Here is a 22,026-nt window from a genome sequence, read left to right as displayed (position 1 = left end):
TAGTGCACGTTCATTCAGTCATCTTCAGTAACTTCATCCTCGCCAGGGTCACGGTACTTTCGAAGCCTATATCACGAACACCGAGTGTGAGGTGGGAATACATCCTGGATTCATCCAGGGCAGCATGTACACACTCATTCACACCTAGGAGCAATCTATAGTAGCCAGTCCACCTACTGGAGGCTGGGGGAAACCGGAGAACTGGGAGGAACCCCATAAGGTCACTGGGAGATCATGCAAAGCTCTACACAGAGAGTTACCTGAGTTCAGGATCAAACAGGGAACCTGTCCTCTGAAGGTTATTGGTGATGTCACTGACTTGTTTTTAGTTTTTTTTCACAGCTCTCACAATGTTTGTCATCAGCTGTTGTTGTTTTCCTTGACCGACCCATTCAGTGTCCGTTGCTCAGTACACCAGTGGATTCTTTCTTTTTCAGGACATTCCAAGTTGTTGTATTGGCTATGTCCAGTGTTTGTGCAGTGCCTCTGATAGATTTCCCATCTTTTCTCAGCTTCTAAATGGCCTGCTTTTCTCCCATAGAGAGCTCTCTGGTCTTCATGTTGGCTTATCTTTTTAACAACAAATGCAGCCTTTAGGACTGTTCATTGTTTAAACAATCAGTCTAACAGGATACACTCGGTAACAAGAAACACCTGTCAGTCAGGTGTTCCAGTATTTTTGCTCTGATACAAATTGTGCTATGTTCTATATTGTTTAACACATCTACATATAAATAATAGGAAATAAAAGCTGAAATCCTAAGCTCTCGTCTTATCTCCATCTTTTGGTCTCAAACCCAAATGTCTTTGGTGTACAGCACAAACAAATGAATTGGCCTTGCCGTTCCAATAGTTTCGATGGGGACTGTATGTCATGCTATTCTATGTTTTTAAACATCATCTAGGCCTATAGACACTTATGTCTCCACGACCACAGTAGGTGTTGAAGACATTATGTTTTCGGGCTGTCCGTCCATCCACCCGAGATTCTCATTAGCGTGATGTTTCAAGAAGGATTTATATGGAATTATCATTGTAACCAGCAGATGAACTAATTATGTGTAGGAATTGCTCCAAACAGGGTCAAGGTCAAATGTTAGCAAGATCTTTTTCCTTAATAACTTCCTTCCTGTTTGAAGTATATGTTAAAGATATGTGACGCGTACAAGTTAATAACCAGAAGGACGAGACTAGTTGGTGGCGGAGACGTTCGTGTCAGTGTCATTAGCTTCAAGCTCTTCTTGTCTTTTATAAAAGCAGCCACGCAACCAGGTGTGGTGAGGTGAAGGTGATGGGTCACCAATGTTGCACCTAGTTTCTATTTTGTGGGTGTGTTGTAGGTTTGTTTAGACACAGTAAAGCTTGACACCTGGATATCTGTCTATGTTGAAACAGCATTTGTTTCTTTTCTCTTCCCTTTTTTTTTTTATAGTCAGCGGTAACCACAGATAAATCTGATCCTTCCTTGCTTGCTAGTGATCACAGGGGTTAAAAACTCTGACTAAGTTTACATGGACAGCAATAATCTAATAATGGACCTTATTCTGAATAAGACAATATTGTGATTTAAGGTGTTTACATGAGTCACTTTTAGAATATTCCTTTCATGTTCAGGTTTTACATGTTATAGATCATAGATGGATTAATGTAACACGTCATTACGTCCCCACGCCACGCCGTCCGACGTTCCCTCCAGAATTTCACGTATCGACGTACAGTTCGTCTTCATTATGGCACCGTATACAGTTTTGGGTGTTTCATTTTTAATTTTACGAAAGCTTCAAGTGCGGTTAATTATTTGTCATGCTATACGTGCAAATAGACGACTGCTTGAAGCCGTGGGCTGCGTCCCAAACCACGTAGAAGTGAAAGGAAACCAAAACCCTAGCTTGTCAAACAAGTCTGACAAACAACATTTATAGAATAGCACCAAGACCAGGAAAATGCAAAAAGGCTACTACACAAATTAAGATAAGAGAGCACGGCTACGTCCCAAACCACGTACTTGCCTACTATATAGTAGCTGAAATGCATGTATTACTCCTTTTATATAATGGGTAAGTACGCGGTTTGGGACGTAGCCGTGCTCTCTTATTTTAATTTGTGTAGTAGCCTTTTTGCATTTTGCTGGTCTTGGTGCTATTCTTTAAATGTTGTTTGTCAGACTTGTTTGACAAGCTAGGGTTTTGGTTTCCTTTCACTTCTACCATGGTTTCATTTTTTTTTTAAAAATCCCTTAAAAGCCCCAGCGATGTCCCGGAAATGTAATTATTTAGATGATTGACGGATGTTATTTCCCTGAAGTTATGTAAGGAGCTGCATGTTTCTGAAGGCATGCTCGTTTAATAATGTTACAGTAATCTAATTTAAGGAGGGGAAAAAAAGAAAATTATTTCAGGTTTCCTACAACTATCCAGTGTTGCTGGATTTTGGGAAACCGATTGATGGTGGTGTTTACTGGCATGGCACTGAATATTTAACTGTTGAACTGATCAGTTAATGGAGCATCGTCTGATGTTCTTGTTACGGCTTACAACTCTTTTGTTATCTCCAATAATTCTGCACCGGATTTCTCATTAACGTGGCCATGAAGCCACTGGGGGGGAAAAGCTGAATCGGAAAGTGTCTTTTCTTTTAATGTGTAGCACACACTCCCTGACTTCTCACAGGAATAACAACAATGCAGCATCACCCAACAAATGATCACCAGAGTTGCTAAGCATTTATTACTCCCTCTAGGATTTTGGGATTTTTTCCATCACAGAAAGGAACGCAAAATCAAGCAAACTCCGCAATATTCCGAGGAGCTTGCAATTTAAAACTTTATTTTTCCAAAATGACCGCAGGTTTGGGCGAAGACACGTCATGTGACATCATCACAACACGCATTCAGCCAAAGCCCTCTTCGTTTCGCATGCATCGAACATGAGTACAGCTTAAAGGTCTCATTTACCAACAGACATCACTGCGAAAGACCGCGCAAAACAATTTTGTGCGATTGTGATTTTGCCAATTCGAGTAGTTTTCCTCAAAAAAAAAAAGCACAAAAACTCCAAGTTGCATCACACATTTTGTGGGGAAAACGCTGCAACGATCGCAATAAGAACAACTCCCTGAAATCCTGTACAGACTGATCCATTTGTTCATTTGCCAAATTCAAGCAAAAGTCACAGATTTGGTTTGTTTGATTTCACACCGCTCCTAATTAAACAGCAAAAAAAACAACCTTTGAAACAAAACGAACGACGGTTGAGGGGCGGGTCTGGCTGAAACCGTATTCATACAGCTTTTAATCACTGGTCAGAAAAATGGTGAACAAGACCTCTGACACACACACATAGAAATAACAACAACAAACATTCCCCTAAGCATGAAGTCTGCACTAGATAAATGACTAAATAATGACATCAATGACTGGTACATTTTGTGTATGGGTTCAGTGTTTATTTTCTCTTTTTGTTCCAATTATCCAAAACACATGGCGTTTCTATGGACAGCATTTGGCTCAGTTTGTGCCTCATGGTTCAGATTAACAGCTCGCATCTACATAAAAATATATAATAATAATAAAATGCTGCCTGCAGCTCATGTTATACAGAGTGTTATGTTGACGTGCTGCAGTTGGGTTGCAGTTGGACCAAATCACTTTCTCTCTGCGGTCGGGTTTCCATGGAAGTCCACTGAGATCACGTCACTGAGATGCTCTTGGACAGAAAAACCCACCACGGATTAAAGGCTGCATATGTGAAAGCGTCCTCGGTGCCATTTTAGCACGCTGGAGGCGTAGGAAACTCGGACAGTGTCGTGTTTTTCATGAGGAGCAATGCTGCGGAGTCAGCAAGTTCTGATGTGGAACAACAGCTGTGTGCACGCAAGCCATGTTCCTGCACAGAGCACCACACGAGTACAGCCATGTCACTTACACACACACGTTTACGGGTATGTTTACTATCTAGAGACTGATGCGTCCCTGTTTTATTGTTTGGTGATGTTCGCTATTAGGCAGTTTGCTAATTAACAGCAGAGCAGAATGTTCTCTCCAATCTGCCTTTGCATTTCTCCCAATTTCTGAGCTTCTTAAAAATATAGGAGTCCTGTTTTTTTTACCTACTCTTCATTATACATAACTGTTATTCATTTTGTAGATTTTACCACCGCTACCAACTAACTATCAGCAAAAAAAATATGCCCCAGAAATATGTGACTGAAGCGTACAAACACGATGCATTACAAAAGATTCATAACTGATGAAATTCCTTATTTATAAATTTCCTGTAAATGATCATTTGGCCTATATGACTTCAATGTAATCTTGCTCTTTCTCCCTTGCTCTGTGTGTGTGTGTGTGTGTGTGTGTGTGTGTGTGTGTGTGTGTGTGTGTGTGTGTCTCAGAGGGCGAATGATGAGAATGGGAACTGTTCAGGGGGCAGTATGGAGTTTCCCACCACCAACCTGTATGAGCTGGAGAGCAGGGTGTTCACGGACCACTGGTCAATCCCATACAAGAGAGAGGAGTCGCTCGGGAAGTGTCTCATCGCCTCCACCAGCCTCGCCAGAATGGGTATGGCAGCAGTGTGTGTGAGGGTGTGGATCAGATTAAGCAACGTCTGATCGTAATCTCTTTCTTTTTGTGTCGACAGGCCTGGCTGATGCAGATGAGAACTGTAAGAGATTCATGGACAGATGCATGCCCGAGGCCTTCAAAAAGGTGCGGTCGATAGATCAGGAAAAGATGACGCTTAACATCACGCGAAACAGCCTTTAGGATTCATTTTGCTCTGCCTGTCTTTCTCTTTCTCGCTCACGTTTGCTCTCGGTTCCTCTCCAGTTGTTGATGTCTAGTGCAGTGCATAAGTGGGGCACAGAGATCCATGAGGGGATCTACAACATGCTGATGCTGCTAGTTGATCTAGTGGCAGAGAGGGTCAAACAGGACCCCATCCCTACTGGCCTTATGGGAGTACTCACTATGGTGAGCACACACACACACACACACACACACACGCACACACACGCACACACACACTCTCACACATTGACCCAGACATGAAAGCCCTTTGTCGTGTGTCTGTTAGCGTCTCCACATCATGGCCTCACATAGAGAAGTGCTGTCATGGCATTTCATTTATCATACATATTTCACTTAACAGCATTTCCGACATCCATTACCTGCTTGACACGCAGATTACTTTCTGATAAACACACTTGATCACACCCATACAGTCATGTGAAAAAGTAAGTACACCCTGTGGAACTTATATATATATATATATAATATATATTTGGACAAGCAAACATTTGATCCTGTTTGAAACCGTGCCTATTAATAAAGGTGATGCACTCTATCAAATAATCGACATTGTGTAGTAATTTTCACAATTTAAATGAAGACAAAGCATGTCAGTCTCATGGAAAAAGTAAGTACACCCCTACATTTATCGCACCTTCAAATCCATAAAATTAGAATCAGGTGTTGAAGATCGGGTGCCAGGGATTAGAACCTGCTAAGAGGGTGCAGGGGTATTTATACTCCTCTCGTATCTAGTGTCTGGTGTCTCCCTTTGCTGTCGGGGTGTGTGGCGTCATCGTGCCAAGATCTAAAGAGTTCTGTAAGGCCTTCAGAAAGTTTAACATGGAATCAGATGCTTCCAGTTTTTGGAATTATACCCTCTACGTGTGAGAAACGTTTTATTGTGACATCATTTATCAAAGATTTTATAAGGTTTCACAAGGAAGCTTTTTTTTTTCTTTCTTTTTCTTAGAGCGTACAGAGATCTAATTTTAAAGCGGGAATGCACTTTAAATGATTGGTACAAGTCTTGCTAAATGAATCCATTTAACACCCAGTGGTATTTATCAGTTCTACAGAAGCTTAAACATCCATATTGGATTCTACAGTTTCTTATCAAAAGCTCAAAAAGCACCCGAGTACACTGTGACAATCATAGTATTATAAAAGATCAGTGACTTGTCGTCTTCTAATGTTACAGGGTCTCACCGTAGTGCACTTACTAAACACATGTGACCGTCTCTTCTGTGTCTGTTTTCGTTTCGCAGGCCTTTAACCCCGATAACGAGTATCACTTTAAGAACCGTATGAAGGCGAGTCAGAGGAACTGGGCCGAGGTGTTTGGGGAAGACAGCATGTTTGCCGTCTCTCCCAGTTCCAGTTACCAGAAGGTGATCTTGATCTTACAGAAAGTGTGTTTGCTTTTTTACCCACGTGATAAATCTGTCCTGGTAAAGGAAGAGTGAATTGTGTGCTTGTGAGTTGTGTATTACAGCAGTTTTACTCATGTGTGTGCTTGAATGTATTTAGTTTGTTATTTAGTTGTCTGTTTATATTTGTTGGTTATATTTCTGCCTAATCTTACACAAAGTTTGGATTAGTTTCTAATGTCCTATGCATGTTATTACAGTTAACACCAGGCACAGTTCTATGGCCTGAAACAATGAATTGAGTTATATGTAGCTATAAGTCGTTGTTCTTTGTGTGTCAAAACAGGAGCCTCACGGATGGCTAGTGGACCTTGTGAATCGGGTAAACAGCTCATCTCTTAAACATTTTCATTCATCCTGCAGTTAAATAGCAATAGCAGTTAAATAGCAGTTTGCTGTCTTTTGCCACCCGCACGTTTTCAGTTGAACAAGCAGTTCTAAATGAATGACGCTACCCCATCAAGAACATTAACATTGGAAAAGAGGAACACGCCTTTATGTGCTGTTTTAGGCCTGTAGCGTACAGTACTGCAGCTGAGCGAAAAGTAGCACAGCAGTATAAGGCTCTGGTTTACTGATCAGATGGCTGGGGGTTCAAGCTTCCGCACCACAAAGCTGCCAATTTGGGCCCTTGACCCTCTACGCTCCAGGGCTGCCGGATCATGGCTGCTCCTGCGCTCTGACCCAAACTTCCTAACAAGCGGGACCACACAAAGAAAAGAATTTCCCAGACTGTAATGTGACAAAGACTTCTTTCTAAAAGTAATGTAATCATACCTCTGTTTTTCTCTTCTCCTCCACAGTTTGGAGAGATGGGCGGCTTCACTGCCATTCAGAGCAAGCTGAATCAAGAGGAGATGGAGATCGGGGTAAGTCGGCTACATTCAGTCATTTTGTTTTTAGTTATCGGGGCCTAAATAACAATTGTTTTATGTTGTAGTTTCTGAATACTGTGAGGAAGAATTGACAGATGTTGAAATCTGTTGTGTGTGTTTTAGAAATAAATTATTTCTTTGTTTAAAGAAGTTGTGGAGCAACACACAATTGTTATTTAGGTCCTGATAAACAAAAACATGGAATTGAAGGAGGGCGCACTTTCTTTTTCCCATGACTGTAATCGAGTAAGCATCTCCGAATAATGCGGCGTTTGCTCGATTTTGCGTTAATTTGTGCGATTGCAGAATCTAAAACTCCTGGAGGGACTGAAAAGAGGAAATAAATAATGGATTCGATACGCAAAATATTTTAAACTAGTTATTAATATAATTATCTCATTATTTATCGAGTTCTGGCTCCGAGATTGCCGTGTTCGGGGATTTCTGTGCGCACATGGCATGAGGTTGGGTTGTTTTTCCGTCGCCCATGAGTGAAAATACATTTACGAATATATTTTTATCTCTACACGCCCTCCACACAGAAATTTTTTTATTTTTATTTTTTTGCTGTATGAAATAAAACCAAATAACAATTTTACCAAAAATATACATTTTGCTCCAAGGCAAATGGACTGAATGGTGTGAAAGCGCCCTTAAGCTTAAAACTCAACTCCGGGTAGCTGCAGTGTGAAGAAGTGCAACGATAGGAAGTGTGTGTGTGTGTTTGTGTGTGTGTGGTAAACGCCTTAACTTCCCATCACAAGGAAGAAGGTAGAGGAATCTGATTAGAAAATGAAAGTGAGTCAAAGCCCTCTTTAGTGCCTCTGTGAACACGCTCACACACGCTCTCACAGGCTCACACACGCTCACACAGGCTCACACTGTAAGCAAGCGGTCCCATTTCATCATGGAAAGGAGAGAAAGAGGAAGAGAAATGTAAACAGGTGTCGGTCAAATACTATACGCCGCTGAGCGAACCATCAGCGCGTCATCAGGCCTCATGGAAGAGGTTTCACTTGACCCCGTTCCTACAGCAGTACAACAGGTGTGTGTGCGTATATGTGTGTATACAGGAACAACCCGCTACTAACGAGTCGAGGCTAGAGTCACCCCCTCTGCGCATCGGTTTAAATGCCTCCCCTTGTCTTAGCCTCTAAAGCAGCCTTGTTTCGGGTCCGTCTTTTGAAGGCACGCATTAGCATGAGCGCCAGCGACGGGAGATCGCGCTCTGACAGGGAAAAGATGCTTTGATTTGAGGATTTGCATGTGAATAACTAACACAGGAACAGGATGTAGGATGTAGGCAGCTTTTGGGAGGGGGGGGGTGTCTTCCATCGCTACACCTGACCTGCTGTAGCTGCTACGCCGTCGGCATAAAGCCAGACATGCCGAGCGCTCTAGACGCTGCCGTCCTGAAAGAGAGCCTGATGGGAAGAATAAGAGAAGGAAGCTTCCCTCTTCTCTCCTCCCCTGTGCTGGTTTAATTCATTCCCACTCTGCAAACGGAAGCGAAATCATTGAATCCAGAACAGAGGAGCGATTCATCCAGGCTTTGCGTCTCTGCCGCTGCCATCCAGCATGAAAGAGTGTGTGTGTAAAGGTGCGAGTCTTCCTGAGGACGCAGATCACAGGTTCATATTCATGCACTCGCGTTAATGTTAGCGTTTCTACGGTATATTAACAGCCGACACCGAGGTTTGTATGGCTATGCTCCATATAAACGGATTAAAAACATGTTGATTTTTAAAAATTCGGAAGGAGTCTCCAGTCTGAACGCTGTGTAACAGTCGGAGGAAAACATGCTGTAGTTTTTGTTGTATTAACTGCAAGAGAAAGAAAAAAAAAAAAACGAAGAGGCCAGTAAGGCAACAAATGTTTAACAGGAACTGACTTCTTTCCCAGACGTTCTACGATGTTAAATGTAACTGGACGTGGATAAAAAGTATGCCCCGTCATTCTTTAATAAGAAGTTTTAGCATATAAGTGGAATAATGAACTTTTTTATGTGCCGTCATTGGCAAAGAATCGACTTCCTGCCAGTGCACATCGGCATCACACGTGCGTTTGCGGTCATCCCGACTCTGAGCGTGTCTGGAGGCGTTCGGGAACGTATCTCGGGTTTGTATAATCGTTGTTCTCTCTCTTCTCTCTTCAGTGTGTGTCTGCGCTGGTGCAGCCGCTCGGCGTGTGTGCGGAGTACCTGAACTCCAGCCTGGTCCAGGTCAGTGTCTCCATGCCCGTTTCCCCACATAAACACTACTCATGATCTTGAAAAGCTTTTGATCTGTAGGTGTATGATGAAATGTTTGAAATGGGTGTTGTAGACAAAAATATAATCGTACCAACATTAGAAAACGAACATTTTATTTACAAATAAATCTTTTTTTTTTTTTTTTTAAACGGACGACTCTGAGCTAAATATTCCGAAAAGCAGCCGATAAGTGTCCAGCGTAGGTGGGAACTCCTTTTAATACTGTTTAAAAAACATCTCGGGGAAATTCCTCAAGAAATCGGGTGAGAAAATACCAAGAATACATTTCTGGAAATTCTAGGCAAAAAGGGGGTCTACTTTTGAAGATGCTAAAATACTAAATTATTTTGGATTTTTTCCCATAGCTCCATTTGTGTTGGATTAATTCCCATAGCTCCATTTGTGTTACTCCAGAGTTTTGATGAGTGTGTATCTAAACTTTTGACCGGTAGCGTGCATCTCGGATTTTTTCTTTATCCACAGGAACCATGAGCATCACCTACGCATGCTTTTAGTCATCTAGAGTTGAACAAAAGTTTGAGTGGGTGTGTGCAGCATGAGATTTTAGCATTATTACATTTTTATAGAAGAATCCGAGATGTACTGTTAGTAGCGAAAGTAAAATATTAAGAAGAAATCATTAGCGGCTGCTGACTATAGATTTACGAGCGTATCGAGATCGAGTCCGTCAGATACTCGGCAGACGTCTCGGCTCTGTCGCTTTGTAATCAAGTTGTTTTTCTGGCATCAAAACCCCGAGACTCTGAAGTTTTTATTTTTGCTGAAGAAGATTCCACGACAAACGTAGGCTTACGGTTACATACGTACGCCTTGCAAAATTGTTTGTAATAGCTGTGTACGAGTCCCTCAGTGTGAAAAGATGGATCTGAACATCGTATAGTCACTGTTGGAAAGGGATCAAAGATGTGCAGGACCTTTTGTGCAGGATTTTTCTGAAGAATAGTGGGCAGTTTGACTGCTCAGGACAAACAAGGGAATCATGAACAACTCTCACAAAACATAAACACATCATGTCGTTGATCATCCAGCTGACGACACACAGGATTAAGAATCCAGCGTGTGTAAACTTTTGAACTGGTTCCTTGTTGTTCCTTCCTGGTGTAAATTCAGTTATTATTGTGTCTTGTGGATTATATGTAAACATCTGTTATGTGGAATAGTTTATTCAGGGCAGAACTAAATAAAAAACAACATGCAGTTTGTATGATCTCTCTTTTTTTTTTTTATTAAATTATTAAAACATTTTGCAGATTCTGCAAGGTGTATGTAAACTTATGACCTCAGCTGTATATCTGTCAAATAGCAGCATATGTTTATATCTCTTATGGTCATTCAAGAGAGGTCATTAGAATTTCGACTGAATTTTAAAACGTTGCGAATGAGGACTTGAGGAAGATTAGCATGTGTTGAAAGGCTGATGTATGCTGGTGCTTTGCCCCACTTGCCCCTCTGGTTAAGCTGCCACTGAAAGGTCTTTGTATGTTGCAGCCAATGCTGGACCCGGTCATCCACAAGATGATCACATACGTGCAGAATCTTGAAGAGAAAGACCTAAAGGACAAGGTACAGCTCATGTGTACAGTTCATGTAGACACTAATACAGCACTGCTTTTTTAAAAAATTTTTTTTATTCTCCATTATTAGTAAAAATATTTCGACATCATATCCATTGTCTTTACGTAGAGGTTGGTGAGCATTCCAGACCTTCTGTCCGCCATTAAACTGCTGTGCATGAGGTTCCAGCGGGAGCTGGTGAACGTGGTGGATGACCTGAGGTTGGACATCCTCCTGCGGATGCTCAAGACCCCTCACTTCAGCGCCAAGATGAACTCACTCAAAGAGGTCACTTTTGGCTTTTCTAGCAGACTTTTACTTTGTTATTCTTTAGTAATTTCCTCCCATAGCCTCGCATTCCTGACGTGAAATGAAGCTTGGACCTTTCTCAAGGGCACAGCAGAGGCAGACTGGTTTTAACGTGGAACTTAATGGCTACTGTATAGATTACATAAACACTATAGTGCTTACCTCTGAACACTCGAAGGAAGGCGCACCGAACGAAGGCACACCGAACGATCATTATTTCGTAAAAGAAATCCACAGTGTTAACGGACCATTTAAAAACAGGCAAGCTGATTAAAGGAAAAATTTATCACAAGATCTTTGTCTAAATGTCTCTTTGTACATTCTTTATATATATATATATATATATATATATATAAACAAAAAATACAAAAAGAAAGTGGAAAGATCAAATTTTTCATTTTTCTTAGAAAGAAATGATTAGGAACGACTTTTCCATGTGTCATAGTACAACATTTCAGCTGAGAGAAATGCCAATAGCTTGGCGTGTGCAGTGCTGCTTTGCCAGAAATACATAGGCTGTATCCGAAGGTCCCAAGGTAGGAAGGCATCGAGGCACGTCCGAATCCAACGTTAGCTTCACTTCCTGTCTCATGAGATACCTTCATCTGACCGATTTTTGAAGGCAGCGTAGATGTATCCTTTGCTGCCCTTCATATCCAACAATGTTGTAGGATGTTTCCTGTTTCCTTGTTGTAGGATGTATCCTGCATTGTTGCGTGTTTATCCAAAGGGGAGTGGCTTTAGTCGATTCGAGCTCAGAAAAGTAAAATAGCGTCAGAGAATGCGGTTGGAGGGAAGTTTTTCGTACAAATGTAAGTTTTATTTTCACTTCCAACAACTTTTGATTGTGTTTATACCGGGAAATTAGTGTTGTCGCTAAATATTTGCTTGGTTATCGCCAAGGTGCTCGCCATTTATATTTCAAATATAATTTACGTCACGCTGCCTCAGAAGCCTGTCCGAAACTGTTTACGGAGGTGCCTTTGGAGCGAGGCAACGAGTCAGCTGCCTAAGGTTTCGGATGCAGCCATAGACAGCTATTTGGTTTATTCCTGATCAGCAATGTAATGCTGTTCTGCGGGTTCGGTAGCCGTCGTGTGTGATGAAGTTACGGAACTGATAGGCAGAAAAAGAACAGGTATGTGGTAATAGATGTATTTTAATCTGTATTTTGGAAAGTAGGCAACAGTGAGGTAACCCTCGCTCATACCCATAACATGACTGAAACCCATAACAGCCTAATAACGGCATGCCTCCCTGCTTTAGGTGCAGTTTACAAGTGTGGTAATTATTTAAACTCTTTACTGTCATGTCATGGATTAGTTGAAATGATTTGAATGATCTAGCCCACCTGTCAAGCCAAAGCAACGACATTCTTGCCTGGAAGTCCAGTTAACTAGGCTGAAAAGCAGCAGCGAATGTAATATAAATCAAACATATGATGAGCTAATTATGGTCATTAATACAGTTTAAGTACTTGAATCCCTGGGAGGAAGCAGCGTTATGCAGCTGTAATGTTTATTCTCTCCTGATGATCTTTCTGGTTATGAAGCGTCACATTTCTGTACAGTCTTCGGTTAACATTTCAGCTAGGAGCTGTCTTAATTCTCTCAGGCAACGGTGAATAAATAACCGACAGCTTGGGCTTGTCCCCGGAGTCCATGTTAGTGATTTGTCTGCCTATGCAGTTGATCATGATATGTAAGTTGGCTCACTTTGAGTTGAGCGAAAATATCAGAACATTTCCGAGAATAGAACGTTTTGAAATCGACATGGTCTCCCACGCTGACTGCCATGTTCTGTTCCAGGTCACCAAGCTGATCGAGGAGAGCACGGTGTCGAAGACCGTGAAGAACGCCATAGACACGGACCGGCTCCTGGACTGGCTGGTGGAGAACTCGGTCCTCTCGATAGCACTGGAAGGTCAGCTGCTGTGTCTTTTTCACATCGCCCAAAACTCGCACGCTCATCCGGTCAGAAAATGCAGTCACTCGACAGTAAAGATATTCATTTACAATCATTTGACACTTTCGTTTATTTTAAAAAGAAAGCAAATGGAATTTCCAGAAAAAAAAAAACTCTGCACAAACTTTTTGCGTGAAAAAAACTTATATTGCTGAAATTGATTACAAAAGTAAACAGTCCTGACTGTACCGTGAAAATGTCCTGTACTTTTTAAAATGAAATAAATAAATATATACAGGTGCATCTAAAAAAAATTAGAATATTGTGGAAATGTTAGGTTTTTTTTTCCCCGTAATTTAATTCAATAAGTGAAACTTTAATATATTGTAGATTCATTACACATAAAGTGAAATATTTCAAGCCCTTTTTTTGTTTTAATCTGGATGATTACATCTTACAGCTCACAGAAATCAAAAGTCCAGTATCTCAAAATATTCGAATAAAGAATTTATAATACAGAAATGTCGAAAGGTCTAGCGTGAGACCCATTTCCCTCTAAATGTTTCACGAGTAAATTGAGTAAAGTGACTGTGGCATCCTCTCTTCCTCTCTGTGGCCTTTTAGCAAACTTCATGGGGTCAAGTGCATGCTCGGTTTTCCTCAAGATTTCTGACCTTACCAGTGTTTCGAATATTTTCATTAAAATTGATGCAAAAGCAACTGGTCTAAAGTTATTAAGAGTTTTGGGACTACTAGATTTAGGAACAGGGACTACCACAGCGTCTTTCCAAACCTCGGGTACATGCTGTGCTGTAGAGACTTTATTAAAATGTTAAGTAAACGACAGATATTATCCAGTCCGTGACTCTTATTTACTCTTACTGAGAGGAAGGCCTTTTCCACATCCTTCTGTTCTATGTCAGAGTGTTGATTATCCTCAAGTTTATACCTCAGATCCTGAATTTCATTACTAAAATCTAAAGTATCAAAACGCTTCTGAAAACATTAAAGGGCATTAGCAAACTCGGTGTCTGAATTGAAGCCATCCAGGATGAACTCACTGCTGTTCTTTGGATTTGGAAGTCCTGTTATAGTTTTCATGCTAGACCAGGCTGAGCCATGATTATTTGCATCCGTCTTGTTCTCTAACTCAGGTTTATAATTCTGTTTTGCTTTTAAGATTTCTATTTTCAGCCTCCTCGTAGCTACATGCAGCTCTGAGGATACTCCCTGTTTAAAAACAAGTCTCTTTTTCCGTATACTGGAGTTCACAGATTTATTCACCCGTGGTTTGTTATTAGGGTAAATTGATCGGCAAAACTGATCAATCACTCGACCCCTGTTCTGTCTCCAGGAAAAAAAAAAACATGAGTTTTCAGTGTGTGAAAAGGTGTCGAATCACGTGGAGGTTTCTTAGTTTTGTGGCAGTCTGCAAACGTTTGTCCAAAGTTATCGGTGCATCTGTAGTTCAAATCACTGTTCAAGTTCATTAAGAACAGTAATGGTTAAACGGGACCATTAATAAATGGTGACTTGTAGACTGTGTGTATGGTGTGATCTCACACTGCTCTCCTGCCGAGAGATGAATGTGTGTCTTGTCCTGTTTACAGACCAGATGGATGCAACACTTTTCTTTCATTGTTAGTTCCTGCTTCAAATCACCTGCCCTTGAGCTCTTTATTTTCCTCTTTCTCTCTCTCTCTCTCTCTCTCTCTCTCTCTCTCTCTCTCTCTGTCTCTCCCTCCCCCATCCTCTTTGGTTTCTCTCACGTGTCTGTTTGCGTTTTCCTTTCTCTCTTTGTCTGCTGTTGACTTTCACTTTTGTGTTTTCTTTCTCTTTGTGTTTAGTGCTTTAGTGCCACTTTCATTTTGTTTCCATTCTCTGTCACTTGCTTTGGCATGTTTTACTTTCTGTTTTTCCCCTGCATGCATTTTTGTTTCGTTTTCTGTTAGCATCACCGGATACCTTTGCACCGTAGGACAGTTAAACAAATCATGACATCATGTATAAATAAATAATAGAATAGACCATGTTAATACTTTAATTTAAAAAAAAAGAAAAGAAGAAAAAAGCTAGGATGAAGTGTTGAGAGAAAAGGTGTCAGAAGAAGAATTTCAGAGGAATTGGGTCCCGGAAAAAAACAAGAACTAGAAGCCATGTGTAGATGAAGAATCTTCACAAAATTGAAAGTGATCACGTTTCTCTGCGTGGTGTCAAATCGAACACTTTACAAATCATAATGATGATGATGATTAGAAAGTGATTAAATGTGCTGGGTTTTTTTTGTTTTGTTTTGTTTTTTGCCTGTAACATTCCTGATCTCAACACTGAGCAGTATCAACAAAGAAAATGTCAGCCGTGTGGATTTCTAAAAGGATAGAATTGAAATGTAATGTTATGGGTTTTTTCAGCAGTTTACTGCACATTAAGACAGAATTACTTCAAATCCACCAGCAAGGCTCAGTCGCGATTACCAGGATTGTGCCAACTGCACAGCTGGTAATATTATGCTGCCTCCCATACTATCCTTAAAACTGAAATGGTGGAAATCCTCCCTTTCCTGTCTCTTTTCCGCCAATGGTTCTTCCTCAATGTTAAGGTAAACAAACGTTTACCTTATGCGCAGTAGATATGGCAGCAATCACCCGAGCACCGAGGACATGGAACCGGCGCTGAATAAATGAATAAATACGCTAGTTTAAGGCATTTTGTGTATGTTCACTTTTATTTTCACTTTTTGTTCCTCAGTCCAGGTATCCAGAACACATCGTATCTCAGCTCTGTTCAGCAATCTTCTGCAATCCATGTGTCAGCCGTTCAGTACATATGCACTTGTGCAAAAATGTTCAAAAAATGAACATAAATAACAGAAAAAGAAAACAACTTTTCTGAATTGAACCTTTTATTGTGTTTGCTATGAATTTATAAAAAAAAAAAACAGCATTTTTTTTTTTCTATTGATTGCTGTGATCTAGCTTTCTAAAAGAATTGCACCAAAGGGGAAAACACACCAGGTTTCGATTCAAACGAACGAGGAAAAAAAGGGTGAAAGCACCTTAAGTATGTTACAGGAACCAGGATGCTGAATGACCATTGTACACATGTTATTTTAAATCTGTCCATCTCTCTCTCTCTCTCTCTTTTTCTCTCTCTCTCTTTCTCTCTCTTTCGCTCCCTCGCTTTCTCTCTCTCTTTCTTTCTCTCTCTTTCTCGTTCTTTCGTTCTCTCTTTCTCTCTCGTTCTCTCTTTTCCCCTCACATCTTATTATGTATCTTATAGGAAACATTGACCAGGCGCAGTATTGCGATAGGATAAAGGGAATCATTGAGCTGTTGGGCAGTAAACTCTCATTGGATGAGCTTTCAAAGATCTGGAAAATACAAGTAAGTAACTGCTTCTCTCTCTCTCTCTCTCTCTCTCTCTCTCTAATGTAAAGTAATTTGAAGTTTCATACTTGCTGTTTTATATTCTACAGATAATACCAGGAGATGTTGTCTATAGTGTCTAGTTTACTACTTTAACCGTTCTCACTTTCATCTGCAGTCTGGCCAGTCCTCCACCGTCATCGAGAACATCCACAACATCATCGCCGCAGCAGCCGTCAAGTTCAACTGCGAGCAGCTGAACCACCTCTTCATCCTCATACAAAAAGTAGCGTATGAATTTTGCGCTTTGCAACTTGTGTAAACCTTTTTAAGCCTTCTTTTTGTGTTGTTGTTAATATATGGTATATAACTCACATTTTAGAAATGTATTAGAATTACACTGACATGCTTGCATGTTGTTTTGTGGGTTTTAGAGCTGGGAGGTTGAGACCGATCGAGTCAGGCAGAAGCTTCTGAGTCTGATCGGGAAGATCGGCAGAGAGTCGCGCTCGGAAATAACAACGGGAAAGGTGTGTGTGAGAGAGAGCGTGTGTGAGAGAGACTAGTCGACTAATAGATTAGAAGACTGGTAAATAATTAATTAAATAAATTTCTGTTGTTAACTACTTGCATGTAATATCACTTTTCTGATGTTTAATTTACTGTTGGGTGTGTTGTTTTTTCTTCACTTTTAAAGGAATATAAAATATTGATTTTTAATAGAAATGTTTCATACATTTGATCATATTTACTGGAAAATGTATACAAACATCATACATATCAAAATATCTGAAAACAAAATATTTATTTTGCAAATTATGCATTTATTCAGAGCAATTTTTTTTTTTTTTTTTTAACAGTATTCAACAAGGGTCCTCTGGCAGGAAATTTTTACTCAATTTATATTTTAATAGACTTTCTGTTCGGCGGAAATAAATTCAGCCTACCGTTGAGTTATTTTTTGTTTGTTTGTTTTGTTTGCGTTTTTTTATTTATTATTATTATTATTATGATGATGATGATGATGATGATGGATAAAGTATTATGCTTTTAAAAGCACCTTACTGGAAAGAAAACCATTATAATACAGGCTTTAGAACTCAAGAATCAACATGCATCATGATCCATAAAGAAGTGTTGATCACTGTGATCTCAGTGTAGCACTCGGAGTCCCAGAGACCCCTAATGTAGAGCTGAAAGAGCGTCTGGTAAACACTGAGCTAATGAGGTGCTGCATTTGTGCTCAGTAGTGCATATAAGAGAACCTCCGCTAAACGTGAGGAGAATTTCAGTGTGCGTTCTCTACTCTGATCCGTAAGTGTGGACGGATTGAATTTCACCATTATCACTTGGTTTCCATTTGTCGCCGTGTTGTATTCGCTTTCTCATGTCATCCCTCGAATCGAAATGTTTTGCGTTTAAGCCTAATGCAGTACCGCAACATGGAGTACACCACAGTAATCCTGGTACTACTGGGGCTTTTTCTCGAACATCCTTAGTAAGCATCCTTTATTACCATATGTGTGGTGGCGCTCACCCATAAGTTATCCCCAAAAGTGAGAAACTGCATTTAAATATTCTAGTGGTGCAACAGAAAAGCATCTGTGCTATCAGACTTTGGGAGATCTGCAAGTTTGAGTCCAAACAATGCCGCAGCTGTCTGTAGCTGGCAACCAAGGGAGCAGAAAAAACAGGGGCTCATGTCAAACACACTGCCGCTCGTCATTCTCAGTCTCTGAGATCATGTATGTAGAAGAGGGCAGATAGCACTTTCCTCCAAGCGTGTTACACTACCCTGTGACACAGCATATCTGGGTTCACATGTCTCAGAGGAAAAGTGCTATCTCTGTTTTCTCTGTTTCCTCCCCAGTTCAAAGACATGCTTTATAGGCCGTTCGGCATTTCCAAATTCTCTGTAGTGTATGATTGTGTGTGTGATTGTGCCCTGCGATGGCTTGACTGGGTCCAGGGTGTCCCCCCGGCTCGTGCCCAGAGTTCCCTGGGATTGTCTCCAGGCTCCCTTGCGACCCTGTGTAGGATAAGCAGTAAGGAAAACAGATGGATCGATGGATAGAAATAGAGATGTGAAAATACGTGGTTGGCAGAAAAACTCCTTTTTGGTCAAAACCTGGTTTTTCAGAAGTGACAGATTTTCCCAGATCACCACACTCAAGTATGTTTTACCTGTCTCAGGTGTTGGAGGTGCTTTGGGAGTTGGCCCATCTCCCTACACTTCCCACCACTCTGGTCCAGCAGGCCCTGGAGGAACACCTGACCATCCTGAGCGATGCCTACGCTGTCAAAGAAACTGTTAAGAAAAGCTACATCATCAAGTGTATCGAGGACATCAAGAAGGTGAGATGTCAAACTGCTATGTTTTGGTTTTTTTCACATGCAGAGCCCTTCTAGCTTCATATTACATAAAGAGCTTTTCAGGTAGCTGTTGACATGATTCACTATCGACATATTTCAAGCTAAATCATTTAAAAGCTATAGAAAAAGTTTTTACTGTATTCTTTTTCTTCACAAAGAAATCTGCTTATTTTGTATTATTTGTTTGCTGTATGTTGCCCTTTGCCTTTTTGTTAGCTTGCTGCTGATGAACATGGATGAAACAGTGAGAGGTCTCTCGCTCTTTCAGACACGTCCTCAGTCTTCCTCTTTCCTGCGCTATTGTACTTCATTTATATTTTTAGAGGAAACAACGGCAGAAAGCAGGCGCGCACGCGGTCCCCTGCACAAAGGCTAATATTTTGCAGTGAGCTTAGAGCTATATTAAGAGCTGAGCCGAGTGTCCAAAGGCGTCATCCTATCTCTGATGCCAGACAGATATTTGGCTCGTCTCTTGCCTTCCCACATACTCGCAGTCACATTTGCACACTCCTTCCAGCTCCCATTCTGTGCTTCAGGCTCAATTCCAGGGTGATTGGGTTTCTGCATAACTGAGGGATACTGAAGTCTCTCAAACTCCTAGCTGAGCTCACTGAATGCAACTGCAGTTTATGTCTTTAGATACAAATACAGGAGGACTCAAAGTCTACCAGCGAGATACAGGTGTCTTTTTTTACTGGCTCCTGGGGCAAGAAGAAACCAGCCTGGGCTAAAGTAAGAGAAGCACCAGGGCCTGTAAAGACCCTACTCTTATATTTACTGACAAATCACAACATAATTTTCAATCTGATGGCAGTCTTTCGCAGTCCAAGGAGATGGGGTTTGGTGGCACGAATGGGATGAAAATTTGTGAAATGATTATTCTGACTTGATTCTTAGGGGAAAGTTGTGTTTGTTGGTGAAACTTTAAACGTACGTTGTTTACCTCCATTTAATTTGATTGATCAAGGCAGCAAGTCATTTATCAGACCAGAGATCATTTAAAACCAAAGGCTTATTGTGCCTCTTGGGAGTTTTTAGGACTGGGTGATGTGATAAATCATTAATTTAGAAAAGAAAGCCACTATCAGGCATTTTAAATACCATATATATATATATATATATATGTATGTGTATATATATGTGTGTATATATATGTATATATATATATATATATATATATATATATATATATATATATATATATATATGTATATATATATATATATATATATATATATATATATATATATATATGTATATATATATATATATGTGTGTATATATATATATATATGTGTGTATATATATATATATATATGTATGTATGTATGTATGTATATATATGTATGTATATGTATATATATGTATGTATATGTATATATATGTATGTGTGTATGTGTGTGTTTCAACACTCCATTGCAAAGTCCAGTATGTCTGTAAGCTGACGTAAACAAGTAGTAGTGCTTTTATTAGACATTTGTTTCGCGTGGAATACCATTTGTGCCGAAACATTGGTAATAAAATAAATACATAAATAATCTATTAATCTACTTACTAATTATTAGTGCACTCATTAAATATGCTCTCTTCATTACATTTATATAAATTAAGATCTTAATCTAAATTAAGGCTTAATTAAGATCGGGTTGTTTGTACTCTTCGCAACTCATTATTAGCACAGGGAACTGTCATAAAATGTGGGGTGTGTGTACAACATATCTCAATTAAAACCTGTGCTGTTTATGCTGGTTTCCGTCAAGACGGTTAGTGGTGTCCAGCATGATCATCGGTTGATCGCATATTTAAAACAAAGCAGAATCACATAAACTTCCATCAAATGCCATGATGCCACAATACTGTTGAATTCTCTATTCTGATTGGTCAGATGGTGCTGATTAATGTTCTGTGTTTTCAGCACAGTAATGTCTCCATCACACTATCCAGTGTGGGTTCCTTTTTGAGTCTGGTTCCACTCAAGGTTTCTTTGTCGTCTCAGATTTTTTTTTTTCTTGCCAACCCTCACCTTCAGCTTGCTTATTTGGGATAATTCTATATCTGTACATGGATATCTGTAAAGTTGCTTTGTGACAATGTCCGTTATTAAAAGCGCTATATGAATACAATTGAATAAAATAGCGATAAGTGATGACAGGAGCTGACGTGTTTCACGGTCATTAAATGCATCTTTAAATGGATAAAAAGCGTTCTTTAATTAATGGAAAATTTTTAACATTGTCCAATTACTGTGAAGGAATAAAGCACTTTGGGACATGCTATTATCAGAAATAATTAAACTTTGGGGTGGTTGTTGATGATTTTCTTGATTTCCTTCATTTTTATAACCGCATGTCCTGTCGTGTTTTATTCCCTACATAAAACAGCTTTCCAGCAGCCATTTGAGTACAAGCGTGTGTAAGTAGTGTCCTCCTAGAATGTCTGAAATTCATCTGTAAACTTCCCAGAGAGGCAGACAAGTGTTTGGAGTGCTGCTGGAAAATACATTCATTTGCCAAATTACCTACCGCACGTCGAGGGCACTTCCTGCTTTTTAATCTCAGTATAAATTCCCACACCTAAAAACGAGGCCGCTACAACAAAAGCAAGAGGTAAATAAGTTTGTCTTGATTCTCAGGCACAGATGGTATTCCAACATTTCCGTTAAGCGCTTCTGGTGTTATTTCTCGTTTTAATTTAAATACCATGAGTGAAGTCATCACAGAAAAAGTAGGCATATCATTTATATACCATATCACCCATCCTCAAAGCTGATAATGTTGTGTTAAATGTTCATAGATGCGAAGCACCTCACGAACCTTGCCTGCGTAAGTTCTTCATTTGTGTATAGCTGAGTGATTCGGGAGCTGGTTACTACCCTTCCAACCATTTGTATGATTTTGTAATTGGCCAGCCTTCAGATCGCAGCCAAGGGTGTGAAGGCCCCTATTGTATTTGTTGTTTTTTTCCTCTCTCGCTCCTTTTTTTTTTTTTTTTTTTTGCCATTTTTGAAGTGCTTGACATTTGGCGTGCTCAAAAACTCCTAGCATATGCGTCAGAAGTGGTGGCCATTATGGCAAAAATCTTGACTAAGGACTCGATCGGGCACACTGACATTTTTCTTCATTGTGAGCATCTACAGGGTGTCTGAAAACTCAGG

General features: G+C 40.2%; 1 protein-coding gene across 2 annotated transcripts in view; it reads left to right on the top strand.

The window, feature by feature from the left end:
- Nucleotides 1-22,026, top strand: part of usp24 (ubiquitin specific peptidase 24) — a 70,635-nt gene that overhangs the window by 14,825 nt on the left and 33,784 nt on the right. The window contains exons 2-16 of one of the 2 annotated variants that reach the window (XM_053614849.1): nucleotides 4,393-4,561; nucleotides 4,641-4,708; nucleotides 4,829-4,972; nucleotides 6,058-6,180; nucleotides 6,506-6,541; nucleotides 7,023-7,088; nucleotides 9,250-9,315; nucleotides 10,855-10,929; nucleotides 11,050-11,208; nucleotides 13,038-13,152; nucleotides 16,414-16,517; nucleotides 16,678-16,785; nucleotides 16,934-17,029; nucleotides 18,693-18,854; nucleotides 19,512-19,604. In XM_053614849.1, the coding sequence (XP_053470824.1) occupies nucleotides 4,393-4,561; nucleotides 4,641-4,708; nucleotides 4,829-4,972; nucleotides 6,058-6,180; nucleotides 6,506-6,541; nucleotides 7,023-7,088; nucleotides 9,250-9,315; nucleotides 10,855-10,929; nucleotides 11,050-11,208; nucleotides 13,038-13,152; nucleotides 16,414-16,517; nucleotides 16,678-16,785; nucleotides 16,934-17,029; nucleotides 18,693-18,854; nucleotides 19,512-19,604 (1,584 nt within the window). The remainder of the gene's footprint in view (nucleotides 1-4,392; nucleotides 4,562-4,640; nucleotides 4,709-4,828; nucleotides 4,973-6,057; nucleotides 6,181-6,505; nucleotides 6,542-7,022; nucleotides 7,089-9,249; nucleotides 9,316-10,854; nucleotides 10,930-11,049; nucleotides 11,209-13,037; nucleotides 13,153-16,413; nucleotides 16,518-16,677; nucleotides 16,786-16,933; nucleotides 17,030-18,692; nucleotides 18,855-19,511; nucleotides 19,605-22,026) is intronic. The other variant, XM_053614850.1, reaches the window with a different exon arrangement.

Source organism: Ictalurus furcatus, chromosome 25, assembly GCF_023375685.1.
Source record: "Ictalurus furcatus strain D&B chromosome 25, Billie_1.0, whole genome shotgun sequence".
NCBI classification, from domain to species: Eukaryota; Metazoa; Chordata; class Actinopteri; order Siluriformes; family Ictaluridae; genus Ictalurus; species Ictalurus furcatus.
Note: the sequence above shows the minus strand (reverse complement) of the source record. Positions and strands in the feature narration are given on the sequence as shown.